This window comes from Petromyzon marinus, chromosome 1 (genome assembly GCF_048934315.1).
Source record: "Petromyzon marinus isolate PM22_M1 ecotype Great Lakes invasive population chromosome 1, UKy_Petmar_22M1.pri1.0, whole genome shotgun sequence".
NCBI lineage: Eukaryota > Metazoa > Chordata > Hyperoartia > Petromyzontiformes > Petromyzontidae > Petromyzon > Petromyzon marinus.
Genome location: NC_133667.1, coordinates 29,814,807 through 29,833,016, shown reverse-complemented (window position 1 = coordinate 29,833,016; position 18,210 = coordinate 29,814,807). Strand labels below are relative to the sequence as shown.

The 18,210-nt window shown below is 43.3% G+C and overlaps 1 protein-coding gene across 2 annotated transcripts in view; it reads left to right on the top strand.

The window, feature by feature from the left end:
* The first annotated feature begins 4,911 nt into the window (after positions 1 to 4,911).
* Positions 4,912 to 18,210, top strand: part of LOC116939609 (myosin-IIIb-like) — a 42,101-nt gene continuing 28,802 nt past the window's right edge. Inside the window, exons 1-5 of one of the 2 annotated variants that reach the window (XM_032948222.2) lie at positions 4,912 to 5,368; positions 9,729 to 9,794; positions 12,244 to 12,374; positions 13,747 to 13,849; positions 15,116 to 15,218. In XM_032948222.2, coding sequence (XP_032804113.2) covers positions 5,267 to 5,368; positions 9,729 to 9,794; positions 12,244 to 12,374; positions 13,747 to 13,849; positions 15,116 to 15,218 — 505 coding nt within the window. In that variant the 5' untranslated portion in view covers positions 4,912 to 5,266. The remainder of the gene's footprint in view (positions 5,369 to 9,728; positions 9,795 to 12,243; positions 12,375 to 13,746; positions 13,850 to 15,115; positions 15,219 to 18,210) is intronic. The other variant, XM_032948240.2, reaches the window with a different exon arrangement.

The following is an 18,210-nucleotide window of genomic DNA, read 5'->3' as shown; positions in this document are numbered from 1 at the left end:
AGCTAAGATCAGCGGCCAGTGATATCGGAACCGGTTTTGTCCTCCCTCACCCCTATCAACCGGCACAATGATTCGAGTGGTGAAGTATGGTCAAATCACCCCAACGATATGTACAGTATGGGGAGAACTTCATCCAGCAGTGAATTATCAAAGAGGGCTGTACATATATATGGTACAAAATTTCGATGAATTTATATATTTCAGGGTCAAAGTTCGATACACGTATGAAGTATCTATATTTTTCGTTTTATCCTATTTGTACTGTCGCGTTTGCATTTGTTGCTTCATTTGTGCGTTTTTTTTCGCTGGATGGTATTATGTTAACAGATTAAGTGTATCGTAATTATGAGAATATAAATGCAGTGTTTGTCATCATTGGCCATGTTTTATCCACTGCTGTATTAAGGCTTCTCCACAGTGCTGCAGTGACATAATCCATCTCGTTGCTGAAAATGAGTTGATTCCGCTTCTTTTCCTCCGTGGTCGTAACTGTCGTGCGTGCTCTCTACTTGCATGTATGTGGAACTTCTTTCATTATTACATACATAATAAATACGCGTGTATATACACTGTGACGATGCTATCGTACATTTACTTTGTACATTTTACAAAGAGTTCCAACATAGTTTCACGTGGAGAAGAGTTTAGCATCGTCACAGGCAATGAATAATGAATGTATAGCTGCGATGTGGAAACAAAGCGTTAAAGGCCTTAGTTAAAAAACAAGTAAAACACTGAGTTCACTGAGGCTGAAAAAAAAATCGCTTCAGAAAAGATTATTTGTGAAGACAATGCCGATTACTTTCTTTGACCCAGAAGGACTGGTGCTTCGTGAATTTGTTTCAAAGGGTCCGATTGCGAACCAGATATATTATTTTATTTTTTTGCCCTGCCTACAACATCCATTTCGAAAACAGGAATCCAAATAATGGGTTTTGTAGTACAATGTAACAGCACACATTGCCATGCTGTGTGCTGGATCGTAGCCAGTGTGAGTCCAGTCTTTGACCACTGCACCCAACATTTCTCATTCTGGCACATGTAGTTACTTTATCTTCCAGAAAGTAAAAAACATACTCATAAAGGACAGAGGTTTGATAACATTCTGACAATTGTCTTAAGCAAGGGAAATTACAGAGGATAATCAAAGAGAACTTCCAGAGATGTATTAAGAAGATACAGTGGCATGATAAATAGCGTCTGCATGCAGAACTAGAAAGACGATTTTAAATTAAAGGGCAAACAATAGTTGGTAAGTGTAAGGAGGGCATGACATAAGGCTTGTAGAGGCAACCAACTGTGTCTGTGGTCACAGTTGCTGAGCAAGCACCACTGAGATTTTTCAGTTTGAATGCAGACAGCCGCCCATGATTGAAAATTGGTTCTCATGTTGTCATGAATTGATGGTTTCAGCTCAGTCACCGATTACTGCCAACTAAAAAAGACACCATTAAATTTGGGTTTGCACTTAATGAAGCGAAACATTCCAGCTCTGAGAATTATAAATATTGTTTTGACAGTTATACAGCCAAACGTGTCTCCCTGAGGCAGAGCTGGTGGGAAAGTGCTGCCCCCTAGCGTGCCGCCCTCGTGTTGTAACGCAGCGCCACCGAATAATGTGATGAGTGTTGATGAGAGATCACTTGCTATTTCAAAAGTAGTTCTCTGATATCTAGTTCCAAGGACCGTTCTCTAACACGAAGTGACAGTTCTAAATTGATTCATTGTTTCTTGACATGACGCTGATAACACCATTGGAATGAAATTGGGGGGAAAGACAAAAAAATGTTTAAACAAATCAGTCTTGTAATTTATATTGACATAATCTAGTATATTATGTAATGTCAAAATGTTATCTGTAGAATAGGTATTAATATTCTATATTTTCACAGTGTTGATCCATGCAGGTACAACTCTACTTATTAACAGTCTACCCACGTGATAAAAAAGGATAGCATGGGGAGGCCTTTGTCCAACAGTGGATCGATCACGGGTGCTGCCGATCAATGATTCAAATTATTTACACAGGAAAGCCAAAGTGAATACAATAACAAGGGTCCGTCTGACATTGAGATGTTCGGCGAATTCGATGAATGAGTCTTTGGCTTCAAATGGGAGGAAACCTGGAGCAAAAACCCATTGGAAAATGGGGCGACCCTCAAGACTGTTACCTCCTGGTGGTGGGCCACCCATGTCGTATGTATGGTGAACTTCTTTCGCACCGTACGTAACAAACCGTGCTAATCGGTGTTGCGGGGAAGGACAACACAATACCCAAGAACTAATCAGGCTCAACCATGCTTACATTTCAAGAGTCGACAATTTAGTGTGACTTGCTCGAGAGCAAATTCAAAATACAAATTGAATTCAAGTGAAGTCAAGGTCCAAACCTTTTAACCGGCCGTGTGGTCTTTTTTTAACTTCTGGGCCCTTTCGCCAGGGGCGAATCGTACATACATATCATTCCACGTGCAGCGTGCATCTCTGAGCCACGAACGGCTACAATAAATGAGGGTGTATGCGTGCGACCCAAGGCACAACCTGGGGCTTACGTAACCTCTTCATGCGCGTGCTTGACGAGTATGTGATGACGCACACCGCGTCCAAACCACCCCCCCCCACACACACGCATCACGTGCGCAGACATCCCACCCCACGTGGCAAGACAAATCCGCCGCTCTGATCCGTACAGCACACCGATGATGCTGCTGCTTTCAGCTTGCCAGCCTGTTCGCCTTTGCGAGTCTTCATCCACGCCTGACCGGTGATCTGCAGCAACAATACAAGCCATTGTTTGATCCCCCCCCACACACTCCCTCCTCTATTTCTTCTGTTGTTATACCCGAGTAAATTGCAGCAGCGTCTGAGCACATTTAGACGAACGTTTGGAGATAAATTGGGATTTTTTTTGTGTCCGTGAGACATCTCACGAAATATAGTAATTCACCAGCGCACATGGATTGATGGCACTTCTGTGTTCGTGATAGCCCTGCTGCAACAGAGTTATATACAGGTCAGTGGATTAGGCACCCACTGTATATTGCGTACGGTATATTTCTATCGGTTGTTTGTCCATGTATCCCAACGCCCTCAACCAACAAAGCTGAAATGTGCCGGATTTAATTTGACTCTCGGAAGCTAAGCAGGATTTTTTGGGCCTGGAGAGTGTCTGCATAGTACTTTTAAGGGCGACGGCCATGCATAATAGGTGTTATAAGCTGCCGAGCTATGCGGTGGAGCAGCAGAGGGCAGTCGAGCATAGTCCACAGTTGTACTGGACTTGTATTGCACCCTCTACGCCAATGCTTAAGGGGCCGTCCGAAAATGACGTCACACGATTTCGGACGATTTTTGACCCCCCCCCCCTGGTCACACGGCGTCACAAAAAGTCAGACCCCCCCTCAAATATGACGTCACAAAGCTCTACCCCCCCCCCCCGCCCCCCCCCCCCCAAAAAAAATAAAACATGCTTCAAACCGCTTTAAACTATTGTCATCGTAGTGCGTATTTAATGTGCCGCTGCACTCTGATATTGTAGGAGAAAACATCAAAAAGTATATTTAATTAAGTAGAACGTGTTGTCTATATTTATTTAAAGTTGCGCATTTTGATGTGACGTCACATTTCTCAACCCCACCCCCCTCGTCACACATCGTCACAAATGTCTGACCCCCCCCCCCCAGGTGCGTGACGTCATTTATAGACGGCCCCCAACGCTTTCGGCAATTACCCGAACTACCATACCCATCGTAGGTGAAGTATGGTCAATTAACATCGCGCGAGTAAAGCCTACATTTAAATGATCATTGATGACGATCGCTTGTGTTGCTATCGAAACGTCGTGATATTTGTATTCACTTTATTTTTTATTTTTTCTATCAACGTGCCTTTACCGAAAGAACAATAGAATATGAATTACTGTAGTCACGAAAGTTTTAAGTCAAAATTTAGAGCTCAACATGTAATACATATTTTAATTATCAATCTAATACAGTCACAGTGCCCATTCTGGTATCCTGTATATGACGGAGTGTAAGTCATTTACATTGTATAGTGTAGTAGCAGAATTATTTTGATAAGTGAATTATAATGATTTGAACGTAGAGTAAAATCCGTTTTTTTATATTCCCAAAAGGAGCCTGTGGGCTATTGTTTGTGCTAATTGGGATTGTTTATGTAAACGAACAGTGACTCAAATGCCACGGCATTTGAGTCACTGTAAACACAATTGCATAACCTCACACATTCTCTCTTGTCATCCTCCACACAAACGCCGCCCTCTTATTAGCTACGCAAAAATTCACGAAAACTCCTTTCAACAAGACGTCAGCGATGTGTGTGTGTGTCTACATTCTACGTGAAGTGTTTACAAGCCGGAACCCTGTACTGCATTAGGGCTAAGCTGTGGCTCAGCGGTTTGCGAAACGCGTAATGAACCCATCGAACCTGAGTTCGATGACCTGCCACGGCTAACGTCAAGTGGCGAGTGATATCTGAACCGACCCGTATTGACCAGCACGGCGAAGTGTGGCCAAACAACTGCCATGACCGACGCAGCCTGCGTGGGGAAGACTTTCATCCAGGAGTAGGGCTGCAAGTTAACATCAATTATAAATAAGCCAGTAAATTAAATACGGAGCTGTCCGCTGCTGTGCTCCGGAACAAAAAAAAAACCTCCCCCCCCTCCAGCCTCCCCCCCCTCCAGCCTCCCCAAAGCCCTAGAGTGGGCGGTCCGGGTGGTTTGGGAGGGGGGGGGCCTCTGGAAACGACTCCGTGATAAATTAAGCCTCGATTACAATTGAATTGGACATCATCGCACGTTGTATTTGTCGAACTGGTCCACCAAGCTCCTATCTATCCCCCTCCCACAAAAAAAGCAATACCAACTCTTCCCCCCACGCCGTCACCCACCACGCCCACCCGTAAAACATTTTTGCATTCATACTTTCCACCCACTTGGCCATAAAATCTGTCTGACTCCCACTGAAACCAGTCAGAATGAGGAAACCCCACTGCTCGTAATACAACCAACCCCCACAAAGCTACTGCGACAATAAAGTTTGTCACACCGAACTCCCCCCAACCCATCCCCCAACCCATCCGGCTTGTGTCACTCGTTACAAGCCCTGCCGCAAATGCGCGAGCGGCTCATAAACGCACGCAGCTGAGATCACCAGGGCACGCAACGCTGATCCCGCAACACTAAACGCGGTGTCGTTTCTACGTGGCCGGATTTGAGCAGTTGAGGTTGGAGATCGTGGGGGCGATGGCTGCGTCCAAGACCGCCGACCTGGCCACTTTGGCAGTTTTGGACGAGACGACGCTGTTGGAAGTGCTGAGACGCCGATATGCCGACGACCACATATACGTGAGTTAAATTAATGCAAATGTGCTTTGGGGGGGGGGGGGGGTGTGGGACTTGCACGCTCTGGCATACTTCTGTCCTACGTAAGTAAAGTGATATATTTTTGGCAATTGCATTATAATGGCTTGAAATTCGGTCTGCTATTGCGAGACTTGTTAACATCTTTTCCCCCAAAGCTGCATTAGGTTGTGTTCTCGATGTTGCTTGTTTCACGTACATATATGTCGAGCACATATGGTGGCACGTGTGTGTGTACCCAATGTGTGTCTGCTGTCACGTGTGTGTGTTTTTTAATTGTTGAATTGGATGTTCCAGTGTTGGTTTGTACATACGCCATGTGTAGAGAGATGCGTCGTGCAGTGTGAATGTGTCGTTCTGTATGCAGTATGTTATCGGCATAAAGAAGTATGCCGCATTGAAAAATGTGGACAAAAGTGCGCACGGTAATACAGTGCGTGCTTGGAATTAATGTGCGCTGAGGAACAAGAAGAGGAACACGTGGATCAGTGAGCGTACACAAAGGAGAGACCTAAAATTTAGAAACTCAGAATAGGAGGAAAAATGGTTTTGGTAGCACACGTCTCGCTCGTAGGAGTGATGACCGTTTGCTGGATGAAGGCTTCTCCCAAAGTCAACATCGATCCTTCGTGGTCTCACCATGCAACAATATGTACCCAGCACCCGCGCACGACTCAACGTCAAAACAACACGCACTCCCGTATATCTGCGTTGGACATCCTCTCGTGCGTGTTTCCTCCTCTGGAGGAGGAAACGCGCACGAGAGTTTCTAGCGACGCGTCCCCTGTTCAAGCCCACTTTTTAACGTGCAAAATAATGCACACGTTTCACCTGTGTGTGCTCAAATCGTAATAATCACGCGTCCCCTTTTCGGTCTCCGTGTAATCGCAAGTGTGCGTCTCTCCACGTTCTTTCGCGCACTTTTAGAGAAGTCTCCCCTTCAAGTGTCTGTGCTTTTAGTTCCATACGTCAGCTGGTAAATAGCGGGTGGTGGCGTTTTTGGAAAGCTGAATTGTGATAATGAATAGGAACAAACCGATTCGTACAAATCAGAACGTTTAAAAAAAATCGTAAGTATGTTAAACAATATAGAGTACACTGTGTTCATGTTTTTGGACATTGCTTGCACTCGCATGTAGTTTTTTTTGTTTTACAAAATAGGCGAGGTCCCATGACTGACCAAAATAGGCCAATTGTGTAACTTTTCTAAGACTTTATAAAATGTGACATTATCTCATTCTCAATGAATGTCTAGAAGATCTGACACTTTGCCCTACCCTGTTGAAGATTCCTCTGGATTCAAGGGCACACAATTTCACATTTTCAGCAACTGATGACGTTCTTGTTATTGTTGCAAAATGCGCAAAGGCTGCGTGCTTATTACACGTTTTTCTGTGTTATTTGAAACCACAATTGTTATCGGTGACATGCCCTTTGCATTGTTATATAAAAAAAATACGCTTGATTACCCAGGAAAGTCTCACTGAGTCTCATTGAGTCTATTTTTTTCAGGAAGGTCCTGCAAAGTTTTGCGTTCGGGGACGATTATTGCTTTGTATAATCCCAATTTAGTCATTTGTAATATTTGCCAAATTTGCACGCTGACGTCGGCACACATTGGCTTACTCTTGTGAATTCCACCATAGGATGTTTACTGTCCAATTTCAAGCAGACAAGGGCATATTTGGTTAATGCACCCGCAGTTATAACCAGGGTTGGCCGCTGGATTTGAATCGTGAATCTCTGTAAGAAGCAGCGAATGCACTACCACATGATAATTTAAAGTATACACATCCTTTGAAACTTTAGCAAAATATATACCAACTTTCAGGACATAAAGACAAATGCACCTACAATTGATCATTATTCTCATACGATTTCTTAATGTAGGTTGTGAAATTTAAACAAAAATGGTCCACGGACATTGTGAAATAGCTTTACAACGATGTTTTCATGAACACTGATCCGGTTTTGTGCAACTTTTTTTTTACTTTTAAACACAATCCGCAGCATGAATTGTGCTGGTGCGTGAGTTACATCCTGATTTGTCTGGTATGAAGAGCTGAAGTATCCATCCTCCAGGATTAGTGCTTCGGACATCTTTGGGGTCACTTTCTCGACTTTATCTAATGTTTTTCACTTAAATGTTTACTTTTGCCCCGTATAGATAACATTTTGGTTATCTTCGTACCCTTCATTTAGTTCGTGTTCTACTTGGTTCACTTGATTATAAAACGTGATTCACAGTGTTCATCGTTTTTAGATGCAATCTGCATGAATGACGTTATATATAATATTCTTTGTTCTTTCGGTAAAGTCAAGTAGAAGGGAAACAGTAATGATGATGATTGCTTGTGTTGCAGTCGAAACGTCGTGAGAATTTTATTGTTTTATAGTTTTATTATTTTATTGTTTCCTTCTACGTGACTTTACCGAAAGAACCAAGAATATGAATCCCTGCAGTCACGAAAGCAAGACGTTATATCAATGACATTTTTTATTCGTCATGTCTATTTGTAAGAATACTCGCTGAACATTGTCAACATTGCATCTTGTAAATGTTTACGCATGGAAAATTATTAACCTGGGGGAAAATAATTTTCTCATACCAGGGTTGGTCAAACCTACATGCCCTATGAACCGCATGGCAAAATCTTTACGTGATCGAGAGGCAAAAGACACTTGGCAGATCATGTGGGGCGGTCAGGTAGGGAAAGGACATGCGGCCAATTCGCTCGCGCTGTTTGGCTGCGGAGTTTTGAGTTTGTTAATATGTGGGAGCCCCCGGGGAGTACCGGATTATGACTTTTAACTGCCTGGGAGATGCATGAAGCTTCCACGCCTCAAACAAGGTGAAAACATATGTACAGAGCACACAGCATTTGGGCATATGCAAAAAATCAGCAGCAGTTCCTGAAGGAAGTGAATTGTGATCCTCCATCGGTTACCATCAATGTAAATGGGCAATGTGACCAACTGACATCAGCAGTGATGGACAATTGTGGATTGGTTTCATCCTAATTTTTTTCTTGACGTTTACAGATTTGATTATTGTTGGCCTCAGCCAAGATAATGGGGCCTCACGGTGTCGATGTGGAAATTCCATATACTGTACATGGTTCCTAAATACAGACCTTGCAACAGCAAGCGTTGGTGACTATCCTGTCCTGATTAATCCTAAATAAGGACAAAGAAACAGTCCAAAGTTGCCCATATTTTCAAGAGTTTGTCTATGAATATTTGCATATCGATTCCAAGTTTGTATTGCGTCGCTCTCTCATGTGACTACACGTTATAAACATTATGCAACGCAATGCCCTGAGACTATATTGCAGAAATAACACCGTAGTGGGACAGTTTCACAGGTGTGTTGCAATAAATGTACGATAAGATAGCAACGAGTGCAGGAAAATATGGGGTTACAACGTTAGGCTCACGCCACCCATGGTTAAGCGTTTATATTCATTTATATGCCTTCAATCGTGAGCTGTCTTGCGAGTAGTTTATTAACATCCTGTTACCAAACCGTCTGCACTCTGTGTTCTCGAGCATTGCTGATATAACGTTTCGAAGCCGTTCAAATTTGAGTGGTTGTTGGGATGCCCTGGGAGAGGAGCCAACATGTACCTGGCTGGTTTAAAAAAGAAAGTATGTTCACGACTGAAGAATAAGAGACCAATGTGCCTAGAGGGGAAATATTGTGCTTGTGAATATTAGCTGCTATGACATACGGATCAGAAACATGGACATTAATAAAGAAAATGGAACAAAGGCTGAAGGAGTGGCAAAGAAGCATGGAGTTACACCGCATGCTTGGAATTTCATTGAGAGACGGAAAGGGGAACGCGTGGATTGGAGAATAACCACAAATTAGAGCCCTCCGTTGTTGGCCGTTGATATCAATTGAACAAATTATTTGGTGAGAAAATGAAGTGGGGCTTGGGCAGGATGCACCACGAAGGGACAATGGCTGATGATTGAGACGAACGACGGTGGAATCGGGGTAGGCGCACTGATGAGAGGTGGACGTGATGATTCAATCGGCTCGCGTGCGAGTGCTTCACAAGAGAGATGCTGAGGGGTTTTGGGAGGAACTTCATCCGGCATTGAATGGATGCCGATCATAACGAGTTGAAAATGTTTTATTCGTCCAAATTAATTGGCATAATTTATCAGATAGCACGATTGCCACGCACCGCCCATATTTGTTTGAACTTCAAAAATATTCGCCTGATAATATTCGTCTACTTTCTATACTAAAGCAACGTTACTTGAAATTACATGTATACATGTTATTTTGCCACGTACACGTTACAATATGTTTAAAATGTATTTTTATTCACAGACCTACATTGGAGATATACTCATTTCAATCAACCCATTCAAGCAGCTTCCTTTGTATGAGAAAACGGTAAGTGTTTGGTCGCTGTGTGTTTTAAAATAAATAAATGAAGTTTTTTTTTTTATATATAACGTATAAACATCACATTCCAGAAGTGACCGCACAGCCAAGTACTTCAGCTCTTTTGCTTAAGAGCTGCTAAACCGGTTTTGGGGCCACCTCAGCACTGATATAGATTTTTTTCACCATTTGGCTAAGAATGGTCATTTGTTTAGCTTAAATGGCACGGTATCTCAAAGCACTTTACTAGCAGGCCTGAGCCAATGGTGGAAATTTCACATTCATATGGCAGTGGGCAGTCTATCGATAGGACAGTTTGTTAGATACATGACATAAAAGTACAATATATTCCAATGGTTAAACATTTGATATCGATGCAATAAAAATCCAGAATCATGGGTGATGCACGGATATGTATGTAGAACTTCTTTCGCACCGTACGTATCCAACCGTGCTAATCGGACGTGCGGGAGGATATGTATGATGGGTTGTAATTTTAAATGGTGTGTTATGTCATGACCTGGTAAATGTAACATTATTTAATGGATGATTAAGGTTGGTACCTTGCTGATACCACAAAAAGCGTTTAGTAATGTTTACATTTTTTGACCCACCCCTACTGGACATCTGCGAAAAAGAGCTTCATAACACATTGGATTCTTCCAGTTTAAATAAAGATTCTCATTCTGATCTGGTGGAAATGGGCAGGACAAGTGCTAACAACAACCGACGAGGGATAGTCTAAAATAACCGTGGAGTGAATATCGAGAGAAAGCAAAAGATGCAGATGAAAGCATTGGAATAGACGGTGAGTTAAAATCAAAGAGTTCAGAGCTCATTATTGGTCAGGAACAAAGGAGGACAAGAGACAATTGAGAAAATTAGGGGAGGCCTTTACTGAGCAGTGGAACGTTACAGGCTGAGGAATTTTCCAGACTGTCCAGCGTGGACAGCTGGGCTGAAAGCCTCTCAAAGTGGGACTGAGGCTCATAACAACCGCCGTTCCCCACCTAAGCGGCAGTGACGTTGCCATGGCGCTTGTGCCAGGCTAGGTACACCTTGAGGCCACGTGACGTGTCGAAGGCTCGCTTGCAGGAGGGCACGGAACCGATCCAGGTGTTATGGGTTGACTAACCGAGATGCCAACGACTACCGACAGTGTCAAGTGCACTCTTATGCCTCATCCTGGGCACGAAAGACTGCACAAAAAAACATCGTAAAAATAAGTTATTTTACTGGAGTCTACTTGCCCAGCTATGAGAGCTAAAGTGTGCAAATGAATTGTTAATCATAAACATGTGGGTAAACCGATCTATAAATGGCATGAAGGACTTTAGACTGGTGCAGAGTACTTTTGAACACAACTTATTTTTTTATATAATCACTTGGCAGTAGCAACACAATTGGGTTAAATAGCTGCGAAAATATAAAAGCGTTGTTGAAGTCAAATTGGTGTGCTTTTAGGACACCGCTACTGGTCTAAATGCACTGCTGATGTAATTGCTGTATCACCTCTACTTGGTATTCCATAAAAAAAAAAACTAATTGGAGCATCCTAGGTAGTAAAATAAAATAAAAATGTATATCCGTTATGCATCTTCATAGCAAAATAAAATGTGTTTTTCAACCCGTTGATATTTTCGACGTGTATATTAAGAAACGGCATTTGTTTAAGCCATCAGACAGGTCCTGTCAGAAATATTCAGGCTTGTTAAACAAAAATAGGAATCCAGTAAATGGCTCAAACGCTGTACTATACTTCCTTTATAACGCATGTTTAGGGTTTGTTGTGACTGGTAGTTCTGCAAGTAGTGGTTCAAAGTCTGGTAATGTATCTTGCTTGTAGAATGGGGCATATCGAACCCCATTTGAGTGGCATGCATCTCCCTCAAGGCTGCAGCAACATGTGACCATTTCTTAACGGGGGGTTATAGATTCATTGAGTCAATTTGGATTCTTAAACTCATGGATACACGCATCAATTTACAATATTTTTTCATATGTGTTGTATGCAATGAGTTGGCGTAACCCTCTCCAGCCACTGGATGCTGCTACATCCATAATATTGTTAAACAAAATTAATGGATTATTTTATTGAATTGCGGCCCAAAGTCACGACAAATGTATTTCATCGTTAGGGCATGGGGTGAATTGGTACCAACTCTACTTTTTAAGCCGCCAATAGCTACGCAGCATGGATGAGGCATTCGTGGATGGTTTGACTAATGGCTATAAATCATGATTACAGATTTATAAGAGCCACAGGCACATGGCTGTACTGCACCTTTGTCAAAAATAAATGTGTGCCTATTTTTTAAAAATCGTAATTGCGCTCCAAGTTCTGTCTGCGGTACCCACGCATTGCGGTCTTAAGCCTGGACTCTTGAAATGCAAGTTTTCGAGCCACACTGCGGCTCTGTGTGTTCCCATGGCTTTAACGCAGCGGAATGTGTTGCAGATGTCCCAGAGGTACACAAACCAACAGAAGAGCACTCTCGAGCCGCACATCTTCGCCATTGCTGATGCGGCATATCGCTCGATGCTGGGTCGGGCGGCAGCCAAGTCCTGCAATCAGTGCATCGTAATCAGGTAGAGCATTCTTATGAAGCACAAATCCTGAAGCTACTGTGCTGTCTGCGACACACGAATATTCCAAATCGTGCGTATTGCTTGCCAATTGTACAAACACTCGTGCGTGTATGTCATTGCGTCGGGAGTGGTAGTGCAGTGGTTAACGCACTGTGCTACGAACTCGACGACCAGAGTTCAATTCCAACTGATGACCAATTAACACCGGAGAATATTTGAACTGGCCCTGGGCCTACCCCTCGGTCCACTTAGCCTTAAATGAGTACCTCGTGCGGTGTGTAAACAGCAGCAGTGGGGAGACAAAGGTGGCAAGGTCTTGGTGCTGTCCACCCACCCCCTCGTGTACCTTGCCAGCTTTCACAGGTGCTTGACTTGGACATCTGTGAAAAGAGCTTCAAAGCTCATCGGATTTCTCCAGGATAAAGAAAAATTCTGATTCTGCTTTCTAAAAGCATTTTCCCCAACAGTCTATTAAAGGCTACATGTGAATGTCTGGCATTGTTTTTTTAATAATTGCACTTGGAAAACCATTCTCGTGTTACTGCCTTAATCATTTTGATTGGTAATGTACACAATCGATTTTGAGAATTTTAGAAAAGGCAGACCGAGGGGAGAACTCTTTGTTGGCGTATCTTTATCTTGGAATGGATGATATTAGTTCCACCTTCAACTGGTATTACCTTATATTCTTGGTTTCTTCGGTAAACTCACATAGAAGGGAAACAATAAAATAATTAATAAAAATAAGCATGGAAAGCTGAACATTGTGGACAGAAGCATGATGAGGTGGGTTGAGAGACCGAAAGAGGAGCACCTTCATTGATTAGAGTACAAATTTAAATTTAAGACCTCCAATTACCGTTAAGAAAAGTAAGTGTGCTGAGGCAGGATATATCGTCACTAGAATGCATGAAGGCTAGGTGGTGAAGGCTAATAACTGAATAGCAGCCAAAACAGGAAACGCCCCCGAGGAGACCTCAACCCCAGAGGCTGTGATCAATCCGCTGGTGTGTAGGTGTTAGGGGGCTTGTTACATCGCAGGACCGTGATGGATGCTGGTGACTTGGTGAGGCCTTCATCCAACAATGGCCATCACCCCATCTAGCAACATGTCCTACCCAAGCCCACTTGCTCTTCTGAGAACAGTGGTCGATATGATGTCTGTAACTTGTGTATGTTCGCTGACCCTTGTGTTCCTCTTTTATCTCTCGGATGGTGAAAGCTTGGAGGGGGTGGAGGCACTTAAGTTGATCATTCTCTCAGTAAATCAACTTTTGTGCCACCCCGTATGGGTGACCGTGGCATTTGGCATTTGGTAGTTGGAGGTGTGGTGACTCGCGTGCCCCCGCGCCGTTTCTCGTTTGGTCCGCAGTGGCGAGAGTGGCGCTGGGAAGACTGAGAGCACCAAGCTGCTGCTGCGGCACATCATGGAACTGTGCCGGGGAAACACGCAGCTGGAGCAGCAAGTGCTGCAGGTGACGGTGGCACCAACGCCGCTCGGCACGCTGTCGCTCAATGATTGGGCAGAAGCATGCTCACAAAAAACAAGTTCTGAAAAATCATGCGTTTGCACGCTTTCCAACGTGCATTTGTCCTCGGGTGTATTTGAATTAGCATTGTGGAAGCTGATGGGTCGCTGACAGGTCGATTTGTTATTTTTACTCTGGTTTGTGTTTTCCAAGTATTGTGTAGCCCTTTGATCAATTTGTCCGGGTTTCAATTGGGTAATTCTCTGATACCAACACAACTTTTATACATGAGTTTTATTCATGTCGGATCATCTTTACGAGGGTTATATTGCTCACCATCATATATGTAAAAATAAATGGAAAAAATATTTTGTATGGGTAGGGTTAGTGAGTAAGTCGGCCAATGTATTGTCAAAATGTTGAGTCGGTGTCTCTGTGCTAAAATTAGTATTGGGTATTTGGTTCTCTTGAGCCAGTTTCTAGTAAATGGCACATTCCTATAGTGTTGACTAAATTGGCTCCAAAGTTCAAAGATATATCCTCAAACACTTTCCATAGTTCACGTTTGACTTCTATCATTATTAGAGGGAGCTGACAATATATTTTTAAAAGTTATCGTGGGTCACCAGTGAAGTCGAGTGAGATCATATGATTAAAAATAATGCATGTACTTTTTACCGACACAATGAGAAGAAGTGGAGGAAGGATGGGGTGCTTTTGGAAGACTGAAATTGATCATGAAAAGTAGCATACCATTATGTCTAACAAAGGACACTTTTCAATTGGTGCTTATTGCCAGCCATTATGCATGGATTCAAAATAAGTTTATTTTCGTGATTAAACCTTACCACTCGGCTGTGCCGGGTGGTGGTGAGTTAACGACAATATATGTGATCTAACCCAAAAACAACTTTATTATGGATAATATTGGTCGCGAAAGGCTACGTGTTATTGTGTTAGAGTACCGCGAACGATGGTAATAGTGTCGGGAGGCCTTCATCTAGCAGCGGATAGAAAATGGCGATCGATGATCAATGAACAAAAACGCAATACATACACGTGCCAGAAGAAGCGCTGTATCTCACTGCTCTTTGAAACCGTGAGTCATTGCTGAATGGCAGTTAACGAATTCAAACAACCATTAGCATGCTGCCCTGTGGGTGCAAATGAGTTGCGTTAATTCAGCAGGGCTGTGCGTTTGTATGCGAAGATAAAACGTTCGTAATACCGTAATGTTTATACTGTGCCCGACCTCGTCTGTCGCTTTTACAGGTCAACCCTTTGCTGGAGGCCTTTGGAAATGCCCAGACCTTGATGAACGATAACAGCAGTCGCTTTGGGAAGTACATTCAACTCCGATTCCAGAATGGGGCAGGTAAACAGGCACCGCAATGGCGATGGGCGAAATGTCTCGGTTTGATAACTAGACACATACACACAAAGACAAAGATCCTTAATATAGCCTTAGCAGACTGTTGGGGCAAGTGCTGTTAGCGAGTAGCACCTATGAAGGCCGACATGGCACACTTGGGGGTAGGTGGCCAGCACCACACCCGGCCGCCTTTGTCTCCCTAGTGGCGATGTTCACACACTGCACCGGGTACTCATTTGAGGCTCAGCCGACCTAGGGGAGGCCCAGAACCGGTTCAGACAATCGTCACTGTTGTTGGCCGTGAGTGGGAATCGAACTTGGGTCGCTGGATTCGGGGTGAAGCGCACTAACCGTTGCACTACCGCTCCCCACTTTGATGACGAGACGCACACACAAAAAGATACGCCTATGAGAAAATTGCCAATAATATGACCGGTCTCATCAGATCTCGACAGCTAAGCAGGTTTGACCCTGGAATAGTGCTTTAGTGGGTAACCACAATGCATAAAACGGGTGTTGTGGGCTGCTGTTCAGGCTACGTTTTCAGCATAGGGCATTACTGCAAAATCCATTGTTGTTGCTGTACTATACTCCAAAAGTTTATATTCACCACCAAACCGCCCTGATCAGTGTGGTGAATTATGGCCAAATAACCCCCTCAACCTGCATGGTGTAAGGAGGTCCTCGTCCAGGAGTGCATGAACAAAGGGGCTGTACACGTGTACACACACATCAATTGGTGGTCAAGAGATTAGTGGTGGAGTCACAAAGTAAAGGAGCAAGGAGAGCTATCGTTGTTGATTTTGAGTCCTGGTTTTACATATTGAATGAGCACTTTCCACTTAATTTTTTTGTGTAAAAGAGGAAATACGTGGACTTTTCTCTGGCCGTATCGGCAGACTACCTTTCTGCCAACATCCTATTTAAATCCAGTGCAGTTTAAAATAGCTAGATAAGTCCGATTTAAGTCCAATTTCCTTATACAAATTAAGCAAAACAACGGAGGACACAGGAACTCCATCCATCCTCGTAAACAGAGCGGCCAAACTACGTTTGGGCCTGTTCCAGTTGGACGATACCACCGTGGTAGGCGGCAGCTGCTCTGGAACTGGGAAGGTGGTTAACTGCCCCTTCCCACTTTCAATGTGTCCTGCCTCATTGAGCACACAGCTGTCACCACTGAGTGAACGATTCTTGCACATGGCACCGTCGCCGTGTCTGCCATCAAGCAGAATGGTAAACATGTTTTAGAGGTTTAGTTATTTGTCAGCTGTTTTTCTTTTTGTAAGATACCTTGGTGTAATAAATATCTGTTAATGCGCTTCTGTAAATGAGTCAGAGACGCCGGTTATTTTGATAAAAAAAAACCTTTGTTCTTGACGTAAGGGAATGTACAATACATCTTACAAATTACGTAATGGCTTTGACGTTGAAGCCATACTTGTGGCATGTTCAGTGCCTGTTTGGTGTTTTTGATCTTACGATTTGATTTGTCGTACAAATCAGGTCCTGTTGCCTCCGTGGTAGTGGTGCACAAGCACAATTAATAATAATAAACGCATTCCTCTAATACTGACCTTAAAAGAAAAAAATGTCCCTTCTTTATTTAGGCGTTGTTAAGAAGGGCCATTTCCCAAAATATAGCCTCTACTATACTCTATGGTTCTTTCGGTAAAGTCACGTAGTTACGTGACTTTACCGAAAGAACCAAAGAGTGTGGATTCCTGCAGTCACGAAAGCTTCAAATCAAGATAGCCTCTACTATATATGTTTAAGGCCACAGTGCTATTGACGAATGTATTCGTTTTTAATGTTTCATAATCCATCGGTAGCTACTTCTAGCATTTAATATCTACCAACTGAAGGAGGATGCAACCGATTAAACGTCTACGGTGTGTCCCCCGTGCTTTCTCAAACAACTTTTAGGATTTGTTCGTGCAAAGAAAAAGACAAAACTTTAAAGTGACGTTCAGGTGCTCTCACCTGACATCACCATCAGTGATCCATCAAACATACCGGGAGTCTCACTGCAGTGACATCACGAGAGCATTTTGGAAATTTACTTTGAAGGCATGTTCATTCTGATATCTAAGCCTCAAACTCTTGTTTGAAAGCCCAGGACACAGCCTTGTTGTATAGCTACTGGAGAAGAGTCTGGTGTTTAAAGAAAACAAAAACTTTTCTGAATAAGGCATGGATAACGTGTGAGAGTGAGGGTGCACAAAATGACCTGTAAGTTTAGCCCAATTATTTGTGCATTCCCGTAATGGATGGCGACAGCTTGGAGGTGGGGTGGGGGAGGCACCATCCAACAGTGGATTGATCACAGCTGATGATGTTAAAATAAGGCAAGATGGGAGGTGCTGTGACCGATTTTCCCAGGACTGACGATGGGGCAGTTGCTGTCCGCGCAAAGGCCTCGGATGCTACTGCCACTGCCTTTTTAAAACGCTGGCCCCTATGCCAGCGAAGCTTTTAACGTGCAAATAAACGCTCGTACCGTTTTTACGACGAAGCCCGAGGGATGGCGACAGCTTTCGTCGGTTGTGCTTGGCGAAGCGCTTGTCAATTCACGTACGAGTTACGGCTGTGCGTGCCGTGCCGTGCTGTGCCGTGCCATTGCCCGCGGCTGGGTCGAGTCGGTCGGAATAGGTCGTAGCAGCCAATCAGTTGATGCTCAAGCATTTTGCTGATGTAAATAACGGTGGCACCAGGACATTTTTTGGAAAACTGCGTATCAGCAGAACGCTGTTATGTCCCCCACATCTATATATATTTTTTTTATTTAAAGCCTTTCAAGACTGATATTATCCAGCAGCAATTGTTAAAGCAAGCAACCTAAATTCTTATTCATATTCTTGGTTCTTTCGGTAAAGTCACGTTGAAGGGAAACAATAAAATAAGAAAATATATATAAAACAATAAAATTCTCACGAAGTTTCGACTGTAACACAAGCAGTCATCATCAAAGAACCAAGAATATGAATCACTGCAG